At 38.7% G+C, this 24,511-nt stretch overlaps 1 protein-coding gene across 4 annotated transcripts in view; it reads left to right on the top strand.

Moving 5' to 3' along the window:
• The window catches only part of MICU1 (mitochondrial calcium uptake 1), a 256,334-nt gene that overhangs the window by 89,017 nt on the left and 142,806 nt on the right, over window positions 1-24,511 (top strand). For 3 of the 4 annotated variants that reach the window (XM_047824729.1, XM_047824730.1, XM_047824728.1), the window contains 2 exons: window positions 22,665-22,708; window positions 23,313-23,486. In XM_047824729.1, coding sequence (XP_047680685.1) covers window positions 22,665-22,708; window positions 23,313-23,486 — 218 coding nt within the window. The remainder of the gene's footprint in view (window positions 1-22,664; window positions 22,709-23,312; window positions 23,487-24,511) is intronic. The other variant, XM_047824731.1, reaches the window with a different exon arrangement.

The following is a 24,511-nucleotide window of genomic DNA, read 5'->3' as shown; positions in this document are numbered from 1 at the left end:
CCATTCAGATATATCATTTAATCTGTAAATACCTGTGTGGGTCTAAAAGATAAGTACTAAAAAAAAACAATAATAATTTTTAAATGCTACATTTTTTGAAAATAGCATTTATTTCTTAATAGCATATATCCAGGCACTGTTCAAATTTCCTTCTCTAAAAAACATTATGTATAGTTTGTTTGTTCAAACCAACCTCCAAAGATGGTCACACTGTATTTGTTACCTCTTAAGTCTTAACAGCGTTTTTTTTCTCTCTCTCTCTTTTTTCTTACCGTTTGTACAAGAAGAGTTTTATGCCTTGTTTACATCTCTCAACCCCCCTTTCCCCTTTTTGCTCAGATTGTTGCTGCAGCAGTTAGAATAGAGATCTAGCCTGGCAGGAAGAAACCTCAACTGTACAATGCACCCCTTGCTTTCTACTTTAGAGCATCTCTGCTACTGTAGCATGGGACCTTTGCAAGAGACCACTCGACCATATGGGCATGTACACATGTATGGAGGTACAAAGGAGTTTACTCTTTGTTGAGACTTAGTAGATAAATTCTCTCTTCTCCATTGTCTTGGGTGGTCGGTTCTGAGACACAAACTACATGGTTTCTTAGATGGGCCAAGGAGAAGTGTGCACCAGTTGTCTAAAGCAGCAGTCAGCTCCATAACACACCCTTGAATTGGCTTTCCCTCCTTTCCTGGTTCACTCTTCCTGACCCTCTTACACTGGTTCCCTACTTTTTAGGAAACTCAGTCTAGACGTCATTTATTTGTGAAGGAATATAAGTCATTTATATTATAGATTTCCCTCATTTGGGATCTTACTGATTGTATCCCTATGGTATTATTTAATATGTTCTGTACTTTGCCTCTCACCCATGTTGCAAATAAATAATGAAGCAACTAAAAGAGTATACCAAAATGTTGATTCTCTAAATGCTGAGATTATAAGGAATTATTTTACTCTTTTTTATATGTTCCTTTATTTTCTAATACACTTCATATACATTTATTCAACAAGTATTGCTTGACCTCTGCTATGAGTTAGACACTGTTGTATATGGAAGGGACGCAGTAATGAATAAAATAGGCAAAACTTCCTGTCTTTATAGAGTAGAACGTCTTTTATAATCAGAAAGAAGGTATATAAAATTTCCACTAATTGCATTGAATTTTAGATTAAGAGCCTTTTAAATTAGTTTTAGCTCCTTGTTTTGGGAGATGTGGGAGAGATTAAGGAAGGCCTCTGTGTTGGGGCGCCTGGGTGGCGCAGTCGGTTAAGCGTCCGACTTCAGCCAGGTCACGATCTCGCGGTCCGGGAGTTCGAGCCCCGCGTCGGGCTCTGGGCTGATGGCTCAGAGCCTGGAGCCTGTTTCCAATTCTGTGTCTCCCTCTCTCACTGCCCCTCCCCCGTTCATGCTCTGTCTCTCTCTGTCCCAAAAATAAATAAACGTTGAGAAAAAAAAATTTAAAAAAAAAAAAAAAAAAAAAAAAGGAAGGCCTCTGTGTAAGATAGGGAAAAAAGATTATAAAATATATTCTTGGTTTTTATGGTAGTAAAATATTTTTGTACCTGTGAAATTATTTCTGATACCCAGATAAAATCTAAATTATATCAGTAACTTTAAGAATGTGTTTTGCTTCCAGTGTGACAGTGAAAATGAAGCAAGACTTGAGGCAGCTCACTGAAGGTATTTGGTCATTTGAGGAAGATTATTTTTTTTCCCTTTGGAAACCATATTTTTTAATTGCTTCCACGCATTTTGATATTTAACTTTGTAATCTTTTTTTTTTAATTATCAAAAGATCTGTTACACGAACAGAATAGTTACTAAATGTCTAATATGCCATGCACATTCCTGGTTTTCATAAAAAGCCAGAATAATGAATGATTGATTTCCCTTTAAGATGAAAATCATGAGGGAATATTATAATAATATTAAAATGAGATTGGAAAATTTGGCTTCATTTTTGTTTGCTCATGAACAGGAATATCCACAAATATTGATGCAGCAGAAGTAAAATATATATTATTCCTGTGTGGGTTAGAATAAAGAAAAGAGTAAGGCTGGTTTTTTATAGTTTAAATTTCTATCATCAGATGGCTGGACTCTAGCCAGTAGTTCATATTTCAGCTTTGTTTTGTCATGTCTTTCACACATACCATATCCCAGGATACCTAACAGATCTAAATTTATTAAGTTTTAGTTTTAGAACAGTTTAAAAATAATCACAAAGCACACAAAGTCCTAAAATTAAGCAGTTTTAAAATGAGTGGAGAGCTGATGAATTTCAGTAAAAAGCTGATTAAGAATGTTTTTGTACTGGGGCGCCTGGGTGGCTCTGTTGGCTAAGTGTCCAACTCTTGATTTTGGCTCAGATCCTGATTTCGTGGTTCATGAGATTGAGCCTTGTGTTGGGCTCACGCTGACAGCAAGGGGTCCACTTGGGATTCCCACTCTCTCCTCCCTCTCTGCCCCTACCCTCACTCGTGCACTCTGTCTCTGCCTCTCTCTATATATAAATAAATAAACTTAAAAAAAAAAAGAATATTTCTGTGTGACTACCAAGAAAATTTAGAGTATCCTGGGGTGCCTGGGTGGCTCGGTCAGTTAAGCATCGACTTCGGCTCAGGTCACGATCTCATGGTTCATGAGTTCTAGCCCCGCGTTGGGCTCTGTGCTGACAGATCAGAGCCTGGAGCCTGCTTTGGATTCTGTGTCTCCCTCTCTCTCTGCTCCTTCCCCACTTGTGCTCTGTCTATCTCTGTCTCTCAAAAATAAATATACGTTAAAAAAAAATTTTTTTTTAATTTAGAGTAGCCACAGTTAAGTAGGAGAGACATTAAATGGGAAAAAAAAAAGTCTAGTATATGACTTGAATATGTTTCATCTCCCTCTATGTGCAGTCTTAATGTCAGCACCATCCCTGGTATAGTGAATGAGGCAGTTGCTTCAGGCTCTGGACTTTGAGTACTCTTGCTGCTGTAGTAACCAGTTTTACATAGCCAGCTAGTGATTGGGAGAAGCAGCAGCATGGGGAGAGTTTTTAAAGTACTATATAGAAAAACTTGAGCTTTGGTCAAGACAGAGAAGATCCCTATTTCCTTTTCACCTTACCCCACTGACTGACTGTATTTATATTGACCCGATTGTCCTGGATTCCACATTCTCTCAAGAATGACCCTTCATGCATTTAATAGTCTTACCTAGCACACTTTTAACTTTGAGACACATAATTTTATACTTGATCATATACACTGGGTTCTGGTTCAAGATGGTGATGTAGGAGGATACTGAATCTCCTCCCACAGACGCACCAAATCTGCAGCTACATACAAAACAATTTCCTCTGAAAGAAATCCAAAAACTAGATGAGCAACTCCTACACATTGGACAAATGAGAAAAAACCCACATTGAAATAGATAGGAGAGGCTGAGACACAGTCTTGCCATAAATTCATCCCTGGCACAGTATCCAGTGGTCAGGAGAGAACTTAGCTCTGAGCTACTGGAGATGCGAGGGCATTGAATGCTACAGCTCGCACCCCAGTTTTTGCGACCTGCGCCTGAGAGATGAGCTTCCTGAACATCTAGCTTTAAGGCCAAGAGGCCTTATGTCTTTAACACCCATAGGGCTGACCCAGAGGCAGCTGCCTGAAAAGCTCCCAGTCTTGGTGAAAGAGGCCTATGTTACTTATCTTAAAGCTTCAGCCCGAGGGGCAGGCGTCTCATTTAACATACATCTAGAGGCATACAGACACACTCTCCAAAGACAGAAGCCAGTGGGCTCCATCTTTGCACTTTCCCTCTGCCTCGCTCCAGGTTGCCAGTATCTCCCAGAAAAGAACTTGTGCACGTTTCCAGTGCTCTGGTTTGTGTCACTGCCACCCAGGACACACCCCTTGATTACCTGGCTGTGGTTGGTGTCCTGTGGGGCTTATGTTTGCAGGTCCCGTAGGACTGTAACAAATGGAGAAACACTTCTTAATTGGCTACTCCCCCAGGGCACAGTGCAGCAAGAAGAGACTGAAAGACACCTCTAGTTTTTCTGTGATAGAGGCTTATTGGCTTATCTTTATTATTAGAAGAGCAGGCTTCTAATTAAACACACATCTAGGGGGCAGCGACTGTTCTCTCCGGAGACTAGGGAGACTGACGGGTGCCATCTTCATGCTCTCTTTCCTCTGCCCCAGGTTGCAGGTGTTTCTGAGAAAGGAGCTTGTGTGCCTATCTGGCTTCCTAGTTTTTGTGGCTTCCACCCAGAAGACACATCTTTTAATAATTTGGCTCAGGTGACAGTGGGACTTGTGTTTACAGATTGAATGGATAGTAACTAACAAACAAAAACCAATTTTTAACTGACTATCACTGCAGGGCTCAGTGCAGAAGAAGCAAACAGAAACACCCACGTCCCCTTGTTCCCTTGAAAGAGGTATATTTGCATAATTTAAAAGCTGTGGGCTGAGAGTCCAATTAGCCTGAATCTAGGTGCTGACTGAGATTTTCTTCTTTGAGATACTGAGAGATCTTGGCATGCCCTCAACTACTAGGAATCTCTAAGAATAAAGTAGGCTGCTTGGACAATCAAAGGTTTGAAAGACAATCAAGAACTAGGGCAGGGCTGAACAATAAGGTTCAGTTTCTTTCTTTCTTTTTTAACATTTAAAAACATGTTTATTTTGAGAGAGAGGCAGAGAGCATAAGCATGGTAGGGGCAGATAGAGAGAGGGCAACAGAGAATCCCAAGCGGGCTCTGCACTGTCAGCACAAAATCCAACACAGGGCTTGAACCTGTGAACTGTGAAATGATGACCTGAGCTGAAATCAAGAGTTGGATGCTTAACCAACTGAGCCACCCAAGCACCCCAATAAGGTTCAGTTTCTACATGAGGTCACTCCTTCAAGGTTGAGAGAGGTGGCTATTTTATTTTATTTATTTATTTTTATTTATTTTTGAGACAGAGAGAGACAGAGCATGAACGGGGGAGGGGCAGAGAGAGAGGGAGACACAGAATCGGAAGCAGGCTCCAGGCTCTGAGCCATCACCCCAGAGCCCGACGTGGGGCTCGAACTCACGGACCGCGATCGTAACCTGGCTGAAGTCGGACGCTCAACCGACTGAGCCACCCAGGCGCCCCGAGAGGTGACTATTTTATCTGCATAAAAACCAATACAGAGAGTCAAGGAAAATGAAGAAATAGAGGAATGTATTCTAAAAGGAAGAACAAGATAAAACCTTAGAAAAAGACCTTAATGAAATGGAGATAAGTGATTTACTTGATAAAGAGTTCAAAATAACAGTCATAAAAATGCCTACCAAGTTCAGGAGAATAATGCATGAAAAAAGTGAGACATTCAAAAAAGAGAAAATATAAGAAAGTATCAAATAGAAGTCACAGAGCTGAAGAATACAATAATGAACTGAAAAATACACTAGAGGGCTTCAATAGCAGACTAGATGAGCAGAAGAAAGGATCTGTGACCTTGAAGACAGGGCAGTGGAACTCATTCAATCAGAATAGCAAAAAAGAGAAAAGAACAAGAAAGAGTGGAGATAGCTTAAGGGACAAATGGGACAACATCAGTGGACTAACAGTAACATCATAGGAGTCCCAGAAAGAGAAAAGAAAAAGGGGGAGAAATCTTATTGGAAGAAATAATGTCTGAAAACTTCCCTGAGCTCTGGAAGGAAACAGACATCCAGATCCAGGAGCTCAGTTTTATTTATTTATTTTTTTTTTAAATTTATTTATTTATTTATTTATTTATTTATTTATTTATTTATTTATTTTTATAAAATTTATTGACAAATTGGTTTCCATACAACACCCAGTGTTCATCCCAAAAGGTGCCCTCCTCAATACCCATCACCCACCCTCTCCTCCCTCCCACCCCCCATCAACCCTCAGTTTGTTCTCAGTTTTTAACAGTCTCTTATGCTTTGGCTCTCTCCCATTCTAACCTCTTTTTTTTTTTTTTTCCTTCCCCTCCCCCATGGGTTCCTGTTAAGTTTCTCAGGATCCACATAAGAGTGAAACCATATGGTATCTGTCTTTCTCGGTATGGCTTATTCCACTTAGCATCACACTCTCCAGTTCCATCCACGTTGCTACAAAAGGCCATATTTCATTTTTTCTCATTGCCACGTAATATTCCATTGTGTATATAAACCACAATTTCTTTATCCATTCATCAGTTGATGGACATTTAGGCTCTTTCCATAATTTGGCTATTGTTGAGAGTGCTGCTATGAACATTGGGGTACAAGTGGCCCTATGCATCAGTACTCCTGTATCCCTTGGATAAATTCCTAGCAGTGCTATTGCTGGGTCATAGGGTAGGTGTATTTTTAATTTTCTGAGGAACCTCCACACTGCTTTCCAGAGCGGCTGCACCAATTTGCATTCCCACCAACAGTGCAAGATGGTTCCCATTTCTCCACATCCTCTCCAGCATCTATAGTCTCCTGATTTGTTCATTTTGGCCACTCTGACTGGCGTGAGGTGATACCTGAGTGTGGTTTTGATTTGTATTTCCCTGATAAGGAGCGACGCTGAACATCTTTTCATGTGCCTGTTGGCCATCCGGATGTCTTCTTTAGAGAAGCGTCTATTCATGTTTTCTGCCCATTTCTTCACTGGGTTATTTGTTTTTCGGGTGTGGAGTTTGGTGAGCTCTTTATAGATTTTGGATACTAGCCCTTTGTCTGATATGTCATTTGCGAATATCTTTTCCCATTCCGTTGGTTGCCTTTTAGTTTTGTTGGTTGTTTCCTTTGCTGTGCAGAAGCTTTTTATCTTCATAAGGTCCCAGTAATTCACTTTTGCTTTTAATTCCCTTGCCTTTGGGGATGTGTCGAGTAAGAGATTGCTACGGCTGAGGTCAGAGAGGTCTTTTCCTGCTTTCTCCTCTAAGGTTTTGATGGTTTCCTGTCTCACATTTAGGTCTTTTATCCATTTTGAGTTTATTTTTGTGAATGGTGTGAGAAAGTGGTCTAGTTTCAACCTTCTGCATGTTGCTGTCCAGTTCTCCCAGCACCATTTGTTAAAGAGGCTGTCTTTTTTCCATTGGATGTTCTTTCCTGCTTTGTCAAAGATGAGTTGGCCATACGTTTGTGGGTCTAGTTCTGGGGTTTCTATTCTATTCCATTGGTCTATGTGTCTGTTTTGGTGCCAATACCATGCTGTCTTGATGATGACAGCTTTGTAGTAGAGGCTAAAGTCTGGGATTGTGATGCCTCCTGCTTTGGTCTTCTTCTTCAAAATTCCTTTGGCTATTCAGGGCCTTTTGTGGTTCCATATGAATTTTAGGATTGCTTGTTCTAGTTTCGAGAAGAATGCTGGTGCAATTTTGATTGGGATTGCATTAAATGTGTAGATAGCTTTGGGTAGTATTGACATTTTGACAATATTTATTTTTCCAATCCATGAGCAGGGAATGTCTTCCCATTTCTTTAAATCTTCTTCAATTTCCTTCATAAGCTTTTTATAGTTTTCAGCATACAGATCCTTTACATCTTTGGTTAGATTTATTCCTAGGTATTTTATGCTTCTTGGTGCAATTGTGAATGGGATCAGTTTCTTTATTTGTCTTTCTGTTGCTTCATTGTTAGTGTATAAGAATGCAACTGATTTCTGTACATTGATTTTGTATCCTGCAACTTTGCTGAATTCATGTATCAGTTCTAGCAGACTTTTGGTGGAGTCTATCGGATTTTCCATGTATAATATCATGTCATCTGCAAAAAGCGAAAGCTTGACTTCATCTTTGCCAATTTTGATGCCTTTGATTTCCTTTTGTTGTCTGATTGCTGATGCTAGAACTTCCAGCACTATGTTAAACAGCAGCGGTGAGAGTGGGCATCCTTGTCGTGTTCCTGATCTCAGGGAAAAAGCTCTCAGTTTTTCCCCGTTGAGGATGATGTTAGCTGTGGGCTTTTCATAAATGGCTTTTATGATCTTTAAGTATGTTCCTTCTATCCCGACTTTCTCAAGGGTTTTTATTAAGAAAGGGTGCTGGATTTTGTCGAAGGCCTTTTCTGCATCGATTGACAGGATCATATGGTTCTTCTCTTTTTTTTTGTTAATGTGATGTATCACGTTGATTGATTTGCGATTGTTGAACCAGCCCTGCATCCCCGGAATGAATCCCACTTGATCATGGTGAATAATTCTTTTTATATGCCGTTGAATTCGATTCGCTAGTATCTTATTGAGAATTTTTGCATCCATATTCATCAGGGATATTGGCCTGTAGTTCTCTTTTTTTACTGGGTCTCTGTCTGGTTTAGGAATCAAAGTAATACTGGCTTCATAGAATGAGTCTGGAAGTTTTCCTTCCCTTTCTATTTCTTGGAATAGCTTGAGAAGGATAGGTATTATCTCTGCTTTAAACGTCTGGTAGAACTCCCCTGGGAAGCCATCTGGTCCTGGACTCTTATTTGTTGGGAGATTTTTGATAACCGATTCAATTTCTTCACTGGTTATGGGTCTGTTCAAGCTTTCTATTTCCTCCTGATTGAGTTTTGGAAGAGTGTGGGTGTTCAGGAATTTGTCCATTTCTTCCAGGTTGTCCAATTTGTTGGCATATAATTTTTCATAGTATTCCCTGATAATTGTTTGTATCTCTGAGGGATTGGTTGTAATAATTCCATTTTCATTCATGATTTTATCTGTTTGGGTCATCTCCCTTTTCTTTTTGAGAAACCTGGCTAGAGGTTTATCAATTTTGTTTATTTTTTCAAAAAACCAACTCTTGGTTTCGTTGATCTGCTCTACAGTTTTTTTAGATTCTATATTGTTTATTTCTGCTCTGATCTTTATTATTTCTCTTCTGCTGCTGGGTTTAGGCTGCCTTTGCTGTTCTGCTTCTAGTTGCTTTAGGTGTGCTGTTAGATTTTGTATTTGGGATTTTTCTTGTTTCTTGAGATAGGCCTGGATTGCAATGTATTTTCCTCTCAGGACTGCCTTTGCTGCGTCCCAAAGCGTTTGGATTGTTGTATTTTCATTTTCGTTTGTTTCCATATATTTTTTAATTTCTTCTCTAATTGCCTGGTTGACCCACTCATTCGTTAGTAGGGTGTTCTTTAACCTCCATGCTTTTGGAGGTTTTCCAGAATTTTTTCTGTGGTTGATTTCAAGCTTCATAGCATTGTGGTCTGAAAGTAAGCATGGTATAATTTCAATTCTTGTAAACTTATGAAGGGCTGTTTTGTGACCCAGTATATGATCTATCTTGGAGAATGTTCCATGTGCACTCGAGAAGAAAGTATATTCTGTTGCTTTGGGATGCAGAGTTCTAAATATATCTGTCAAGTCCATCTGATCCAATGTCTCATTCAGGGCCCTTGTTTCTTTATTGACCGTGTGTCTAGATGATCTATCCATTTCTGTAAGTGGGGTGTTAAAGTCCCCTGCAATTACCACATTCTTATCAATAAGGTTGCTTATGTTTATGAGTAATTGTTTTATATATTTGGGGGCTCCGGTATTCGGCGCATAGACATTTATAATTGTTAGCTCTTCCTGATGGATAGACCCTGTAACTATTATATAATGTCCTTCTTCATCTCTTGTTACAGCCTTTAATTTAAAGTCTAGTTTGTCTGATATAAGTATGGCTACTCCAGCTTTCTTTTGGCTTCCAGTCGCATGATAAATAGTTCTCCATCCCCTCACTCTCAATCTAAAGGTGTCTTCAGGTCTAAAATGAGTCTCTTGTAGACAGCAAATAGATGGGTCTTGTTTTTTTATCCATTCTGATACCCTATGTCTTTTGGTTGGCGCATTTAATCCATTTACATTCAGTGTTATTATAGAAAGATACGGGTTTAGAGTCATTGTGATGTCTGTATGTTTTATGCTTGTAGTGATGTCTCTGGGACTTTGTCTCACAGGGTCCCCCTTAGGATCTCTTGTAGGACTGGTTTAGTGGTGACAAATTCCTTCAGTTTTTGTTTGTTTGGGAAGACCTTTATCTCTCCTTCTATTCTAAATGACAGACTTGCTGGATAAAGGATTCTTGGCTGCATATTTTTTCTGTCTAGCACCCTGAAAATCTCGTGCCAATTCTTTCTGGCCTGCCAAGTTTCAAAAGAGAGATCAGTCACGAGTCTTATAGGTCTCCCTTTATATGTGAGGGCACGTTTACCCCTTGCTGCTTTCAGAATTTTCTCTTTATCCTTGTATTTTGCCAGTTTCACTATGATATGTCGTGCAGAAGATCGATTCAAGTTACGTCTGAAGGGAGTTCTCTGTGCCTCTTGGATTTCAATGCCTTTTTCCTTCCCCAGTTCAGGGAAGTTCTCAGCTATTATTTCTTCAAGTACCCCTTCAGCACCTTTCCCTCTCTCTTCCTCCTCTGGGATACCAATTATGCGTATATTATTTCTTTTTAGTGTATCACTTAGTTCTCTAATTTTCCCCTCATACTCCTGGATTTTTTTATCTCTCTTTTTCTCAGCTTCCTCTTTTTCCATAACTTTATCTTCTAGTTCACCTATTCTCTCCTCTGCCTCTTCAAGCCGAGCTGTGGTGGTTTCCATTTTGTTATGCATTTCGTTTAAAGCGTTTTTCAGCTCCTCGTGACTGTTCCTTAGTCCCTTGATCTCTGTAGCAAGAGATTCTCTGCTGTCCTGTATACTGTTTTCAAGCCCAGCAATTAATTTTATGACTATTATTCTAAATTCACTTTCTGTTATATTATTTAAATCCTTTTTGATCAGCTCATTAGCTGTTATTTCCTGGAGATTCTTCTGAGGGGAATTCTTCCGCTTGGTCATTTTGGATAGTCCCTAGCATGGTGAGGACCTGCAGGGCACTTCCCCTGTGCTGTGGTGTATAACTGGAGTTGGTGGGCGGGGCCGCAGTCCGACCTGATGTCTGCCCCCAGCCCACCGCTGGGGCCACAGTCAGACTGGTGTGTGCCTTCTCTTCCCCTCTCCTAGGGGCGGGATTCACTGTGGGGTGGTGTGGCTCGTCTGGGCTACTTGCACCCTGCCAGGCTTGTGATGCTGGGGATCTGGCATATTAGCTGGGGTGGGTAGGCAAGGTGCACGGGGGCAGGAGGGGCAGGCTTAGATCGCTTCTCCTTAGGTGATCCACTTCAGGAGGGGCCCTGTGGCAGCGGGAGGGAGTCAGATCCGCTGCCGGAGGTTTGGCTCCGCAGAAGCGCAGAGTTGGGTGTTTGCGCGGAGCGAGCAAGTTCCCTGGCAGGAACCGGTTCTCTTTGGGATTCTGGCTGGGGGATGTGCGGGGGAGATGGCGCTGGCGAGCGCCTTTGTTCCCCACCAAACTGAGCTCTGTTGTCAGGGGGCTCAGCAGCTCTCCCTCCCTTTTTCCTCCAGCCTTCCCTCTTTCTGAGCAGAGCTGCTAACTTATGTCCTCCCAGACGCTAAGTCGCGCTTGTTGTGGGAACACAGTCCGTCAGGCCCCTCCGCTTTTTCCAGCCAGACTCGGGGGCTCTGCTTGGCCGGCGAGCCGCCCCTCCGCCCCGGCTCCCTCCCGCCAGTCCGTGGAGCGTGCACCCCCTCGCCGCCCTTCCTACCCTCTTCCGTGGGCCTCTCGTCTGCGTTTGGCTCCGGCGAATCCGTTCTGCTAATCCTCTGGCGGTTTTCTGGGTTATTTAGGCAGGTGTAGGTGGAATCTAAGTGATCAGCAGGACGTGCGGTGAGCCCAGCGTCCTCCTAAGCCGCCATCTTGCCTTTTCTCTCAGGAGCTCAGTTTTAAATAAGATTAATCCAAAGAGACTCACACCAAGACACATTTTAAGTGTCAAAAGTTAAAGACAAGGAGAGAATCTTAAAAGCAACAAGAGAAAACTTGTTATGTATAAGGGAACCTCCATAAAACTCTAAGCAGACTTTTCAACAGAAACTTTGCAAGCCATAAGGAAATGGACCATATCCAGAAATTGCTTAAAGCAGAAAGCTGCTAAACAAAAATACTCTACCCAGCAAGGCTGTCCTTCAGAATTGAAGGAGAGATAAAGTTTTCTGGACAAGCAAAAGCTAGAGTGTATCACCACTACACTGGCTTTATAAGAAATGTTAAAAGGAGTTCTTTAAGCTGAAACAAAAGGCACTAATCAGTAACAGAAAAAACATATGAAAGTACAGAAAATGAATATATTTTTGAAACATTTTTGTGCTGTTTTCTCCCCAACAAGATAAGTTACTTTAGTAGAAGAACCTTCTCTTCTAGTTTTACTTTTAGTTCCTTGTAGTGCTGCTGAGTGTAGAGAAGGTATTGATCAGCAGCAATGAACTTCCTGTTTCTATATGGCCCATGAGCTGAGAATGGTTTTTACTTTTTTCTTTTTCTTATTTAAAAAGAATGTTTTGAAAAAAAATAAAATAAAATAAAATAAAATAAATAAATAAATAAAAAGAATGTTTTGTGATACTTGAAAATTACATGAGACTGAAATTTTGGTGTCCATGAAAGAGTTTTATTGGAGTATATCCACACTCATTTATTAGGTGTTGTTCATGACAGCTTTCATGCAATAGCAGAATTGAATAGTTGTAACAGAGACTATATGTGGCCCACAAAGCCTAAATAATTACTGTCTGGTCTTTTATGCAAAAAATTTACTGACCCTTTCCAAAATAATAAGAAATCTATTCATTGTTCTCTGACCCTAGTTCCTGACACAGAGCTCCTAAAGTCCTTGTAAATAAGATTCTGGGAGCTATCCAGGATATGTTCTTCTCATACTGATGGCAGAGTTGAAAGAAATGAAACCAACCTCAAAAGTCCATTCCACTCCCCTCCTCTTTTCTTTCCCTCCTTTTATATTCTGTTTCTGAGATGAAACCAATTTAAATATAGGTATTAAATTGGACTTAGAATTTTTTTTAATATATAGAGAATATAGGAAATAATAGAGAATACTCTTGTAGCCATTACTTGTTTTTTTCAAATTTTAGTATTTACCCATTTTTGTTTCATACCTTTATTTTGAATTATTTTGAAAACCCTGTGTATCGCTCTGAAATGTCATTTCACTCCCTGTCTTCTTAGGGATAACCACTGTCCTTAATTAGGTATTTATCATTCCTGTTGAAGATTATAACATTCACATATATCCATTTTCCTTCCATAACCCCTAGAGAAGGACAATGATTATATTCATTTCCCCGCACTGACTTTGGACTTAGCCATGTGATTTCCTCTGACTAATGATGATATACATTGTGTTCAAACAGAATCTTTAAAAAGAGTCAGTTTGTGGTTTGCTATGTTGTCTTTTACCTCTGCCATCTTCCACAAAGAGGCTGCTGCCCCATCCACCTGGATCCCAGATTCAATACTCTGTGGAGTAGAGCTGCACCCAATATGTGATAGATAAGTAGCATGAACGATATATAAGCTTTCCTTATTGGAAGCCACTGAGATTTTAAGGTTATTACTACAGTGTAACCTGGTCTACTCTGACTGCTACATTTCCCCTGTTTTTTAATATGTTGAATATATTTTTACATATGCACGTTTATATATTTGTTGATCCACGTAGCTGTTGTTCTCTTATTTTCACTGCTGTATAGTTTATCATTTGTATAAATATGTCAGTATTTAATTTATCCATTTTCATGTAGATGAACATTTAACTTATTTCCAATTTTGTTAGTCATCTGTTGCTGTGTAACAACCCACCACAAAATGTGAGTGGCATAAAGCAGTGAGCATTTATGTAGCTTCTGCATCTGCAGGCCATGTGAGGTAGACTCTGCTGATCCCCACTGGCCTGGCTCTGTACGTAGGCTCAGGTTTGGTTCATCTAAGCAAGGGCATCTCTGCTTCATGGTTTTGTCAGCAAATTTGTCAGGCTGCTCTATATGTTTCTCATCCTTTTTAGACCACTGGGCTATCCAGAATATATTCCTCTTACAGTACTGGCAGAGGTGCAAGAAAGCAAGCCAACCTCAGAAGTCCATTTGAAGGATGTCTTATGTCATACTGCTAATATCCCATTGGCCAAAGCAGGTCATGTGGCTGAGCCCAAAGTCATTGGATTGTCCCTGGAGGTCAAGAGAAAGAAAGTGAATATTTGAGAACTGTAGTATGCCAGTGTTTTTACTATTACAAACTGTACCACAATGAACCTTCTTCCATTTGTGCCCTTGTGCATATTTGCAAGAAGTTATTTTCAACATATACCTGGAAGTAGACTTGCTGGCCTCTGGGATACATTCCTCTTCAAATTTTCTAAACATTACCAAGCTGGTTTCCAGACTAGATGTAATAATTTACATATTCTCCAAGAATGTATGGGTTTTCTCTTCTGCATTCCTGTTAACACTTGGTATTGATAGACTTAATTTTTTAGCAAACTGATTAGAATGAATTATTAAATCCTTGTGGTTTTATTTTGCATTTCACTAGCAACTAGTGAGGCTTATCATCTCCAAATATTTATTGGCTACTCATATTGCCATTCTATGAATTATTTATCTTCTTTACTCACTTTTCTATTTGATTTTTTTATTAGTAGAAGTCCTTTATATATTCTCTGTTGAAAGCTGTCATATATATCTTGCAGATATCTTCTCCTAGTCTATGGCTTGTCTTTTTATTTTGTTTCTAATAATTTTTAGTATACAGAAGTTGCTGGCATTTTCAAATGTAGTTGTGTTTTCCTTGATGGTTTGTACTGTTTCTTTTTAACTACTTTATTGAGATGTAATTAACATAGGATAAGTAGCATATATTTAAAGTATTTGATGAGTTTTGATATACTAGTCCCATGTAGGTCCTAGTGAAACCATCATCAGCATAATCAGTATAATGAACATATTCATCACTCCCAAAAGTTTCTTCATACACATTCGTAATTCTTCCTTCCTGTTTTTTCCTACCTCCTAGGTCCCAGGCCACTAGTGATATGCTTAGTATCTTCCGGGGTTTTTTTTGTTTTTTTTTTTTTTAACGTTTTATTTATTTTTGAGACAGGGAGAGACAGAGCATGAACAGGGGAGGGTCAGAGAGAGGGAGACACAGAATCTGAAACAGGCTCCAGGCTCTGAGCCGTCAGCACAGAGCCCGACGCAGGGCTCGAACTCACGGACCGTGAGATCATGACCTGAGCTGAAGTCGGCCGCTTAACCGACTGAGCCACCCATGCGCCCCAGTATCTTCTGTTTTGTATTGATTATCTGTCTAAATTCTGTCAGTTATTGAGAGAAGGGTGTTGATCAACTTTAATTGTGGGTTTGTCTATCATCCTTTCGGTTTTATCAGTATTTGCTTCAAATATTTTGAAACTCTTATTAGGTGCATACATGTTTAGAATGTATTATTCTGTCTTCTTCATGAATTGACCCAATTATCATTATGTAACTGACCTTTATGCTAATATTTTTTTTGCTGCAAAGTCTACATAGTATCCTATTTATGTAGACCTCCTTATTTTGATTCATTTTTCATGATATATCTTTTTCTATCCTCTTACTTTTAATCTACCTAAATATATCAGTATCTTTAAAATGAATGTCTTGTAGACAACATACAGTTGGGTCTTATTTTTTATCCAGTGTGATAGTTTATACCTTTTCATTGTATGTTCAGATGATTTGTATTTAATGTAATTTTTCATATGTTTGGATTTAAGTCTACCATTTTATTATTTGTTTTCTCTTTTTTTCCATCTTTTTAAATGTTCTTTACCCCTTCCTTGCTTCCTTTTTGGATTACTTGAAGACTTTAAAAAATTTTTGATTTTGGGTTTTTGACTGTATTTCTTTGTATATCTTAAATGTAGTGGTTGCTGTAGAGATTATAATATGCATAATTAACTTTTCACAGTTAACTGAGAATTTATATTTTACTGCTTCAAATGGAATATAGATATCTTACCACTATATAGGTCCTTCCCTAATTTATGATATAGCGTCATATGTATTACAGCTACATACATTGAAAACTCCACCAGACGTTGTTTTCATTTCAACTGTCATACATAAAGAACTTAAGAGGAAAAAATGGTCTGTTATATGTATCTAAATATTAACCATTCCTATTGCTCTTTATTTCTTAAATTTCCAATTTCCCTCTGATATCATTTCCTCCCCCCTTGAAAGATAGAATGTGTTGTAGAGCAGGTCTGCTGGTGGTGAATTCTGTTTACCTTCATCTGAGAACATTTTTATTTTGTCCTCATTTTTAAAGAATATTTTCACTAGATAAAGAATTCTGGGTTGAAATTCTTTTAGCACTTTATGTTTTTTTAATGTTTATTTTTTGAGAGAGAGAAGGAGAGAATGAGCAGGGGAGGGGCAGAGACAGAGAAGGAGACACAAAATCTGAAGCAGGCTCCAGGCTCTGAGCTGTCAGTACAGAGCCCCATGTGGGGCTCAAACTCACAAACTGTGAGATCATGACCTGAGCTGAAGTCAGAATGAGCCACCCAGGCACCCGTCTTTTAGCACTTTAAACTGGCTGCCTTGGAGAATTTTTTCTTTGACTTTAGTTTTCAGAAGTTTGATTTTTTTTTTTTAATGTACCTTGTTTTGGGTTTACTAGGCATCTTGAATCTGTAATGAAATTACTGAAGACAAACCTATAAAATGAGAAGAGATGGTATCCAAGGAGGATATTCTAAAAAGTACATGTATTTAGGGTACAGGCAGAATAGCCACCAAAAGAGTTTAAGGAGTTACCAAGAATAAATGAAGATTATTGGAAGAAAGTAGAAATGTAGATGTGTCATCTTAGGCAAATTATTTAACATCTCTAAATCTTAATATTCTTATTTGTAAAATTGAGATCATAGCAACTAATTTGTAGGGGTAAGAAAATTAAAATTTACATATATGTGTGTATATATATACATGGAAAGCATGTAGTATAGGACCTATAAAAATGCTTAGTAGATTATAACTTATTACAGTGATTATTAAGACAGAAGATAAAATCAAGTGACTACAGTACAATAAATAGGTCACATATCTAATGAACTAGAACTATACTTTTCTGCCTTATGTTAGTTTGTGTTACTGAAAAATATAATCATTTTAATAAATTTTTAGGGTAATTGCAAATACTGAAAAACAAATCTTTAAATTTGGGGGAGATAGCTGAGACTTCTTAACTATAATTATTCAGAGTTTTCGTTTACCAAGCTCTAATTTATTGAGCTTGAAATGATCAATTTGATTTAGTTTCACTTTTGTCTTTTGACAGAAGGAGTTGCTGTCTTCTTTAAAACAGGTCTTTTAACTGTTCACTCTGAGGCTTAAACTGAGAGTATTATTTTTGTTGTTGTTTATTAATTTTTGAAAGAGAGAGAGAGACAGAGTGTGAATAGGGGAGGGGCAGAGAGAGAAGGAGACAGAGGATCCTCAGCAGGCTCTGCATTGTCAGCTCAGAGCCCGATGCCAGGCTCGAACTCACAAACCATGAAGTCATGACCTGAGCTGATGCTTAACGACTGAGCCACCCAGGTGCCCCTAAACTGAGAGTATTCTTATAGTATTTCTTGCACGTTTGTATTATATTTGGTGTAGACTCAAGAAGAGAAGCAACTGCCACAGTTAAAAGGTTTTTGGACAAAATCAGAAAGCCATCATTTAATCTTTCTGGGCTCCAGCTTTCTCATTAACAACAAGGTTAAGTGTGTTTACATCACACTATGAACATTAAATGGCTTTGAAATTTCTTTGAATAAAAGTCTAAGAATCATAGGAAGCCCCTTAGGGAGAATAGCATAGTGTCCAGTGTTTTTAAGCTGGGACTCAAAGAATGAAGGTGGAGAAATGTAAGGGAACCATTTTATATGGAAGTCACTTGAGTATCATTTTCCTACTACACATGCTGTTTCTGCCTTCATTCTCCATACTCTTCCTCCCCCTCCCCCTGCCCCCCCGCCGGTAAATGGACCTAACAGAATCTCTAGAGTAGTAGGAAGAATAGCTTGAATTTTCATCCATCCGCATTTCCCATACTCTACCCCAGCCGTTTAAGAACTGATCTAATCTGTCCATCTGCTTCATTTGATAGGTAAAGAAATCTAAATATAACAGACAAAATAATCATCTTAATGTTTTTTTCATCTTAAATGTATTAGTCTTTTGGCCTACTTTATGTCTGTATTTGCTTATAAATGACGGGAATTCTCAGCATGTGCCAGGCTGTCCTTACACACACCTCCTTTTTTTGCAAATGCACATGGGAAAACATTTTCCAAACTATAACAGAGCATTCAGTGAAAACACAAATCTGTTCCATTTTCTCCACCCTCCCAGTCCATGTCACATATGCAATCACTTTTTAAATTTTAAGTTAACTTTTTAGTTCTTTTAGTACACTAAATATGTAATACGATATTACTATACTATTACTATAATACTTTGAATTACTATATTACTATAGTAATTACTATAATAATTTACTATACTATTACTATAATAATTTGAAATGTGGCTAGTTTGAATCGAGATATGTTAAAATTATAAAATATGCATGAGATTTTAAAAACAGTATAAAAAAGAAAAATACTTCATAATTTTTATATTGATTACATGTTGAAATGATGCTATCAAATATATTTTGTTTAACAAAGTAAATTATTAAATTAATTTGACCTGTTTCTTTTTATTATTTTAAAGGTGACTGTTAGATTAAGTTATGCATGTGGCTCACATTTGTTGCTCACATTATATTTCTGTTGGACAGTGCTGCTCTAATTATTAGTAAGCATATGTTTCCCTTAGTTGATGTAGCAAGTTTACTCATGAGTTACCTGATTCTAATCTGATTCTTATTCTTTTATAAAGGACCAAGAAGGTTTTTTCTGGAAAGTCTTAGGATTTTCCTATTCTCGGTATTCTGAAATTTCAAAAGCATACACTGAACTGTAGGTAGTTTTTGTTCATTTTGCTTAGAACACTTGGTAAGCCCTAGTTTGTGTCACTCTTCAGCTCTGAGAAATTTTCTGCTAATGCTTTTTGAATTATTTCCTATTTCTTTTTTTTTCTTTTTTTTTAATTCCTCCCTATTTCTGGCAGCACTCTCAACAATAGCCAAATTATGGAAAGAGCCTAAATGTCCATCAACTGATGAATGGATAAAGAAATTGTGGTTTATATACACAATGGAATACTACTTGGCAATGAGAACGAATGAAATATGGCCTTTTGTAGCAACGTGGATGGAAATGGAGAGTGTTATGCTAAGTGAAATAAGCCATACAGAGAAAGACAATACCATATGTTTTCACTCTTATGTGGATCCTGAGAAACTTAACAGAAACCCATGGGGGAGGGGAAGAAAAAAAAAAAGAGGTTAGAGAGGGAGAAAGCCAAAGCATAAGAGACTCTTTTTTTTTTTAATTTTTTTTTTAATGTTTATTTTTTTTTGAGACAGAGAGAGACACAGCATGAGCAGGGAAGGGGCAGAGAGAGAGGGAGACACAGAATGTGAAGCAGGCCTCAGGCTCTGAGCTGTCAGCACAGAGCCCGATGCGGGGCTCTAACTCAGGAGCTGTGAGATCATGACCTGAGCCGAAGTCGGATGCTTAACCGACTGAGCCACCCAGGCACCCCAAGAGACTCTTAAAAACTGAGAACAAACTGAGGGTTGATGGGGGGTGGGTGATGGGTATTGAGGAGGGCACCTTTTGGGATGAGCATTGGGTGTTGTATGGAAACCAGTTTGACAATAAATTTCATATATTGAAAAAACAGAAAAGAATTCCTCCCCATTTCTGAATGAGAAAAGGTCTTGTATGATATTAGACTTCTAGTATTGAGTCTCTGTTTTTCTTTTTGGCAGTGGTCCTGGGAGGAAACCTTATCCTGATCTTTTGACAGTTTATTAAAATATAGGAGGAGATAGGCAAACATAGTGTTAACTGTCTACAACTCTTTCTTGTTCTCTGTTCTTTTATCATAGAAGTGCATTCTACTTTTTTTAAAAAAATTTTTTATGTTTTTATTTTATTTTTGAGAGAGAGAGACTGTGAGTGGGGGAGGGATAGAAAGAGAGGGAGACAGAATCTGAAGTAGGCCCCAGTCTCTGAGCTGTCAGCGCAGAGCCTGACATGGGGCCTGAACTCACAGACTGCGAGATCATGACCCGAGCCTAAGGGACGCCCAACCAACTGAGCCACCCAGGCACCCCAAGTGTATTCTACTTTTATGACTGCGTTATCTTCTTGAGTATCTGTAAAGTTTCAAATTAGATTTTCTTTTTTAAAAAAAATTTCCTTCTGTTTCCTGACTTACCTCTTTGTTTTGCAGTCAGTGGTTTATTTTTTTTTTTTCAGGACAAGCTTCTAGAAGTAAAGTGCATTTAAGATAAAGAAAATGTGGAACCAAAAGCATAGAAGCAGAAATGCAAAAAGCTTCCTCTGGGAGCAGTGACAATCTGATCATTGTAATACTGTGGATGTAATGACATAAGGACCTGAACTAGTATGAATATAGTGAGAACTGAAAGAAAAGAACTGAGTAATTATGCATGAAAAACAAGTGTACTTATTAACTGATTTCTCCAGTGTAAACACCCGACAGCACCCCCTTATTGAACTAGTTATATGCTCCCTTGTAATGTTAATTATTATATGCATATGCCTTCCTGACTAAATTGTGACTCTTCAAGGCAGGGATTATATCCTACTCATTAATTTCTTTTTAAGTTTATTTATTGTGAAAGAAAAAAAGAGCACAAGTGGGGGAGTGGCAGAGAGAGAGGGAGTGAGAAAGAATCCTAAGCAGGCTCTGCACTCTCAGCATAGAACCTGATGTGGGGCTTGAACTCACGAAATGTGAGATCATGACCTGAGCTGACATCAAGAGTCGGTTGCTTAACCAACTGAGCCACTCAGCCCCCCACCCCCGATTAATTTTTTTATAGGTGTTTATTGATCAAGCACTATGCCAAGCACTGGGATAAAGCAGTGGGCAAAGACAAATAATCCCTGGCTTTCAGGATACTTAATTACTTATATCTTTTACAGTGCTTAGAATCTGATGTTCAGCTTTTCCAAAGAAAATATTCGTTACTTAACCCAACTTTATTTTTTTTTAATTTTTTTTTTTACATTTATTTATTTTTGAGAGACAGAGTGAGACAAAGTGAGAGTGGGGGAGGGGCAGAGAGAGAGGGAGACACAGGATCGGAAGCAGGCTCCAGGCTCCGAGCTGTCAGCACAGAGCCCGATGCGGGGCTTGAAGCCACAGACCGTGAAATCATGACCTGAGCCGAAGTCGGATGCTCAACCGACTGAGCCACCCAGGCGCCCCACTTAACCCAACTTTAAAAGGTAATATTAGAGTGGCACCTGGGTGGTTCAATCAGTTGGGCGTCTGACTTCAGCTCAGGTCATGCATGATCTCACGGTCCGTGAGTTCGAGCCCCGCATCAGGCTCTGTGCTGACAGCTCGGAGCCTGGGCCTGCTTTAGATTCTGTGTCTCCCTCTCTCTCTGCCCCTTCCCTGCTTGTGCTCTGTCTCGCTCTGTCTCTCAAAAGTGAATGAGTGTTGAAAAAAAAAAATGAATGAATGAATGAATGAATGAATGAATAAATAAAAGGTAATATTAGGGGGATGCCTGGGTGGCTCAGTTGATTAAGTGTCCAACTCTTGATTTTGGTTCAGGTCATGATTTCACGGTTTGTGAGATCTAGCCCCACCTTGGGCTCTGCACTGACAGCACGGAGCCTGCTCGGGATTCTCTCTTCCCTCTCTGTCCCTCCTCTGCACCGTCTTTCTCTCTCAAATTAAATGAATAGGATGGCTCAGGGGGATGCCTGGGGGATGCCTGGGTGACTCAGTCAGTTGGGCTTCCAGCTTTGGCTCAGGTCACAATCTTGTGGTTCGTGGGTTTGAGCCCCACATCAGGTTCTGAGCTGACAGTGTGGAGCCTGCTTGGGATTCTGCCTCTTCTCCTCTCTCTCTGCCCCTCCCATACTCTCTCTCAAAATAAATAAACTTAAAAAAAAATAAACTTTAAAAATAACTAAATAAATAGATAGATAAGAGGTAATGTTAGGGGCACCTGGGTGGGTCAGTCGGTTAAGCATCCACCTCTTGATTCCACCTCAAGTCATGATCTCACAGTTTGTGCGATTGAGCCCCAAGTTGGGCTCTGCACTGACAGTGCAGAGCCTGCTTGGAATTCTGTTTCTCCCCCGCTCTCTCTCTACCCCTCCCTCGCTCTCTCTCCCTCTCAAAATAAATAAATAAACAAACTTTTTTTTTTAAGGTAATATTAAGATGGTCTATTTGTATCTCGTTAGGCATGTTGCAAAATTTAGTTTGTTATACTATTCTCTCTTTAACTTGATACAAAAAAATGTATGCATTCAGATTAAATTGATATCCTTCACCTGATTTAAAGGTAATATAGTACATTGATGTAATGAAAACAGCCCACCCTTGAAAGAGTCTAGGGTTCTAGTTTGGCTCTACTGATGAACAGGTTTGCACATGAACTTTTATACTCTATCTTCTCAGAGCCTTACTTTCTCATGTGTAAAATAAAGGTTGGATCTTTTAGGACTTAAACTTTGAGTCTGAAAGTGGAAAAATTTCTTTATTCACATAGCCTTTGAATAATGTGGCTAAGCCATCTAGTATATATAATTGAATGACTAGAAATGACAGACAGCTGTCATTTCATATGTTTTACTTGAGTTATAATCATTGATTAAATATTGTTTTTTCCTCTTTTACAGACTTGGGTCTGGATCAATATATAATAAAACGCTTTGATGGGAAGGTGAGCAAGCTATGACACTTAACATATATATCCTGTTGTTTACTGAGAATATTTTTAAATTCCTCTAGAATTGTTTGTGAGAAATTTCTGAATGCTTGTTTATCTTACCAAAAGAGCATGTTTCTTAGGTTGGAAGGCCTGTAAGTGCCTTCATATACTTCTACAGAAAAAAATCAAGCAGAAGGTTTTTCTACATTTTTCCGTGTAAGGTAGCACTCATAGGGAGCCTGCTGTATATAATAAAGGCTAATTCAGTGTAGGTGGAGATTTGCATTTTAATTCAATTGCCTTCATGAAGTTTAACAAGCCCCCCAATACTACATTTGCATTTCTTGTAAAAACACTTACTTGATTTGACCTTCTTCAAACTATGATACTCTATAGCAATAATCCTAACTAGAAAATTATACAAGTCTTTACTCATGCTTTTATAATGATTATGAAGACCACCCCAAATTTACATATACATTTTCATTATACTTACTTTCAATTCTTTATTTTATGCGCAAATAAACCGCATAATAAATTATTCTTAAATATAGAAAACAAAACTTTCAATTTTATTATCTCAAAGCAGTCAGTTAAACATGTTTTTCCCTTTCAGGCTGACTTCTACAAAAAGAAAAAGAAAATATTACACAGGGTCAGAAAGAAAAGTAAAAAGTCAATTTTAAAGAGGAGGAAGAAAGCACATCAGAAAGAAGAGAGAGCCCGGGATGGCTTTACAAAGCTTAAAGAGAAGGAAATCAGAAGGATAATCATGCAGTGGCTGGAAAAGGCAGGATTACAAGAGGGTCTAAATGGGTGGAGGTCAGGGTTAGTAGAAACTGATCTTGCAGGTTGTGTCAATCCTGCATTATTACATAAATCTCTATATACTTGTAAGGTGAAGATACAAATGCTAAGGTCTTTTGCACAAGTGGAGAGAATGAATGGTCACCTTCAGGGCTGAGATATTAGTCAAGACTTCCAGCCTAACAATTACCTGTCGCATTCAGGTAGCCCCATGCCTCCCTCTGTAGGTGTCTTCTTTTTAAAGTCACATATCCTAAAAGAAAGAATGATCAAAAAGAGCATTGAACTAAAATGTTAGGAGACAGGTTCAGAGCCCTGGCTCTGCTTTAGGACAGCTACATCTTCCCTCTGATCCTTGGTGTCTCCACTTCATATATAATCAAGTACTGTATCCATTACCACAGGCACTGATGTCAGGGTCTGATTTCAGAGTCTGTGGCAAGTCAGGTCCCTGTCTTATCTGTCTTTGTGTCACTCAGAGTCCAGCAGATGTCTGGCATACAGGATGTGACCAATAAATATTGGATGACTTGGAAAAGTCAGCTAGTCAAATCACATATTCGTTGGAGATATGACTCATTAAGTCAGTAATATTTTATAACAAAAGCAGTTTAACAAATCACAGTTTTTGGTCACTGAAGGCATCCAGAGTAGCACGAGAATTCTGTCCTCTATTGTGTGTGTGTGTGTGTGTGTGTGTGTGTGTGTGTGTGTGTAAACCTGAAAACAGATAAAGAAGTTGAATATGTGCAAGTTGAATAGCAAGTTTACATATTATAGGGGAATTTCCATTCCTAGAGATCTCCCAAATATAAAATCCCTAGTGGTCATTCATATTTCACACACACTCTTTAGTTTTTTTCATTTCAGCCCGTAACTGTCTACTTGATGCTAGAAATCTGTAGCTTTGGGCATGACCAATAAGCTCCCCCTTTGTTTCAACCATATTATTATTTTTTTTTATTTAAAAAAAATTTTTTTTAACATTTATTTATTTTTGAGAGAGAG

The sequence above is a fragment of the Prionailurus viverrinus genome, chromosome D2 (assembly GCF_022837055.1).
Source record: "Prionailurus viverrinus isolate Anna chromosome D2, UM_Priviv_1.0, whole genome shotgun sequence".
Taxonomy (NCBI): Eukaryota; Metazoa; Chordata; class Mammalia; order Carnivora; family Felidae; genus Prionailurus; species Prionailurus viverrinus.
The sequence above is the reverse complement of the archived record's forward strand: the minus strand, read 5'-3'. Positions and strand labels throughout refer to the sequence as shown.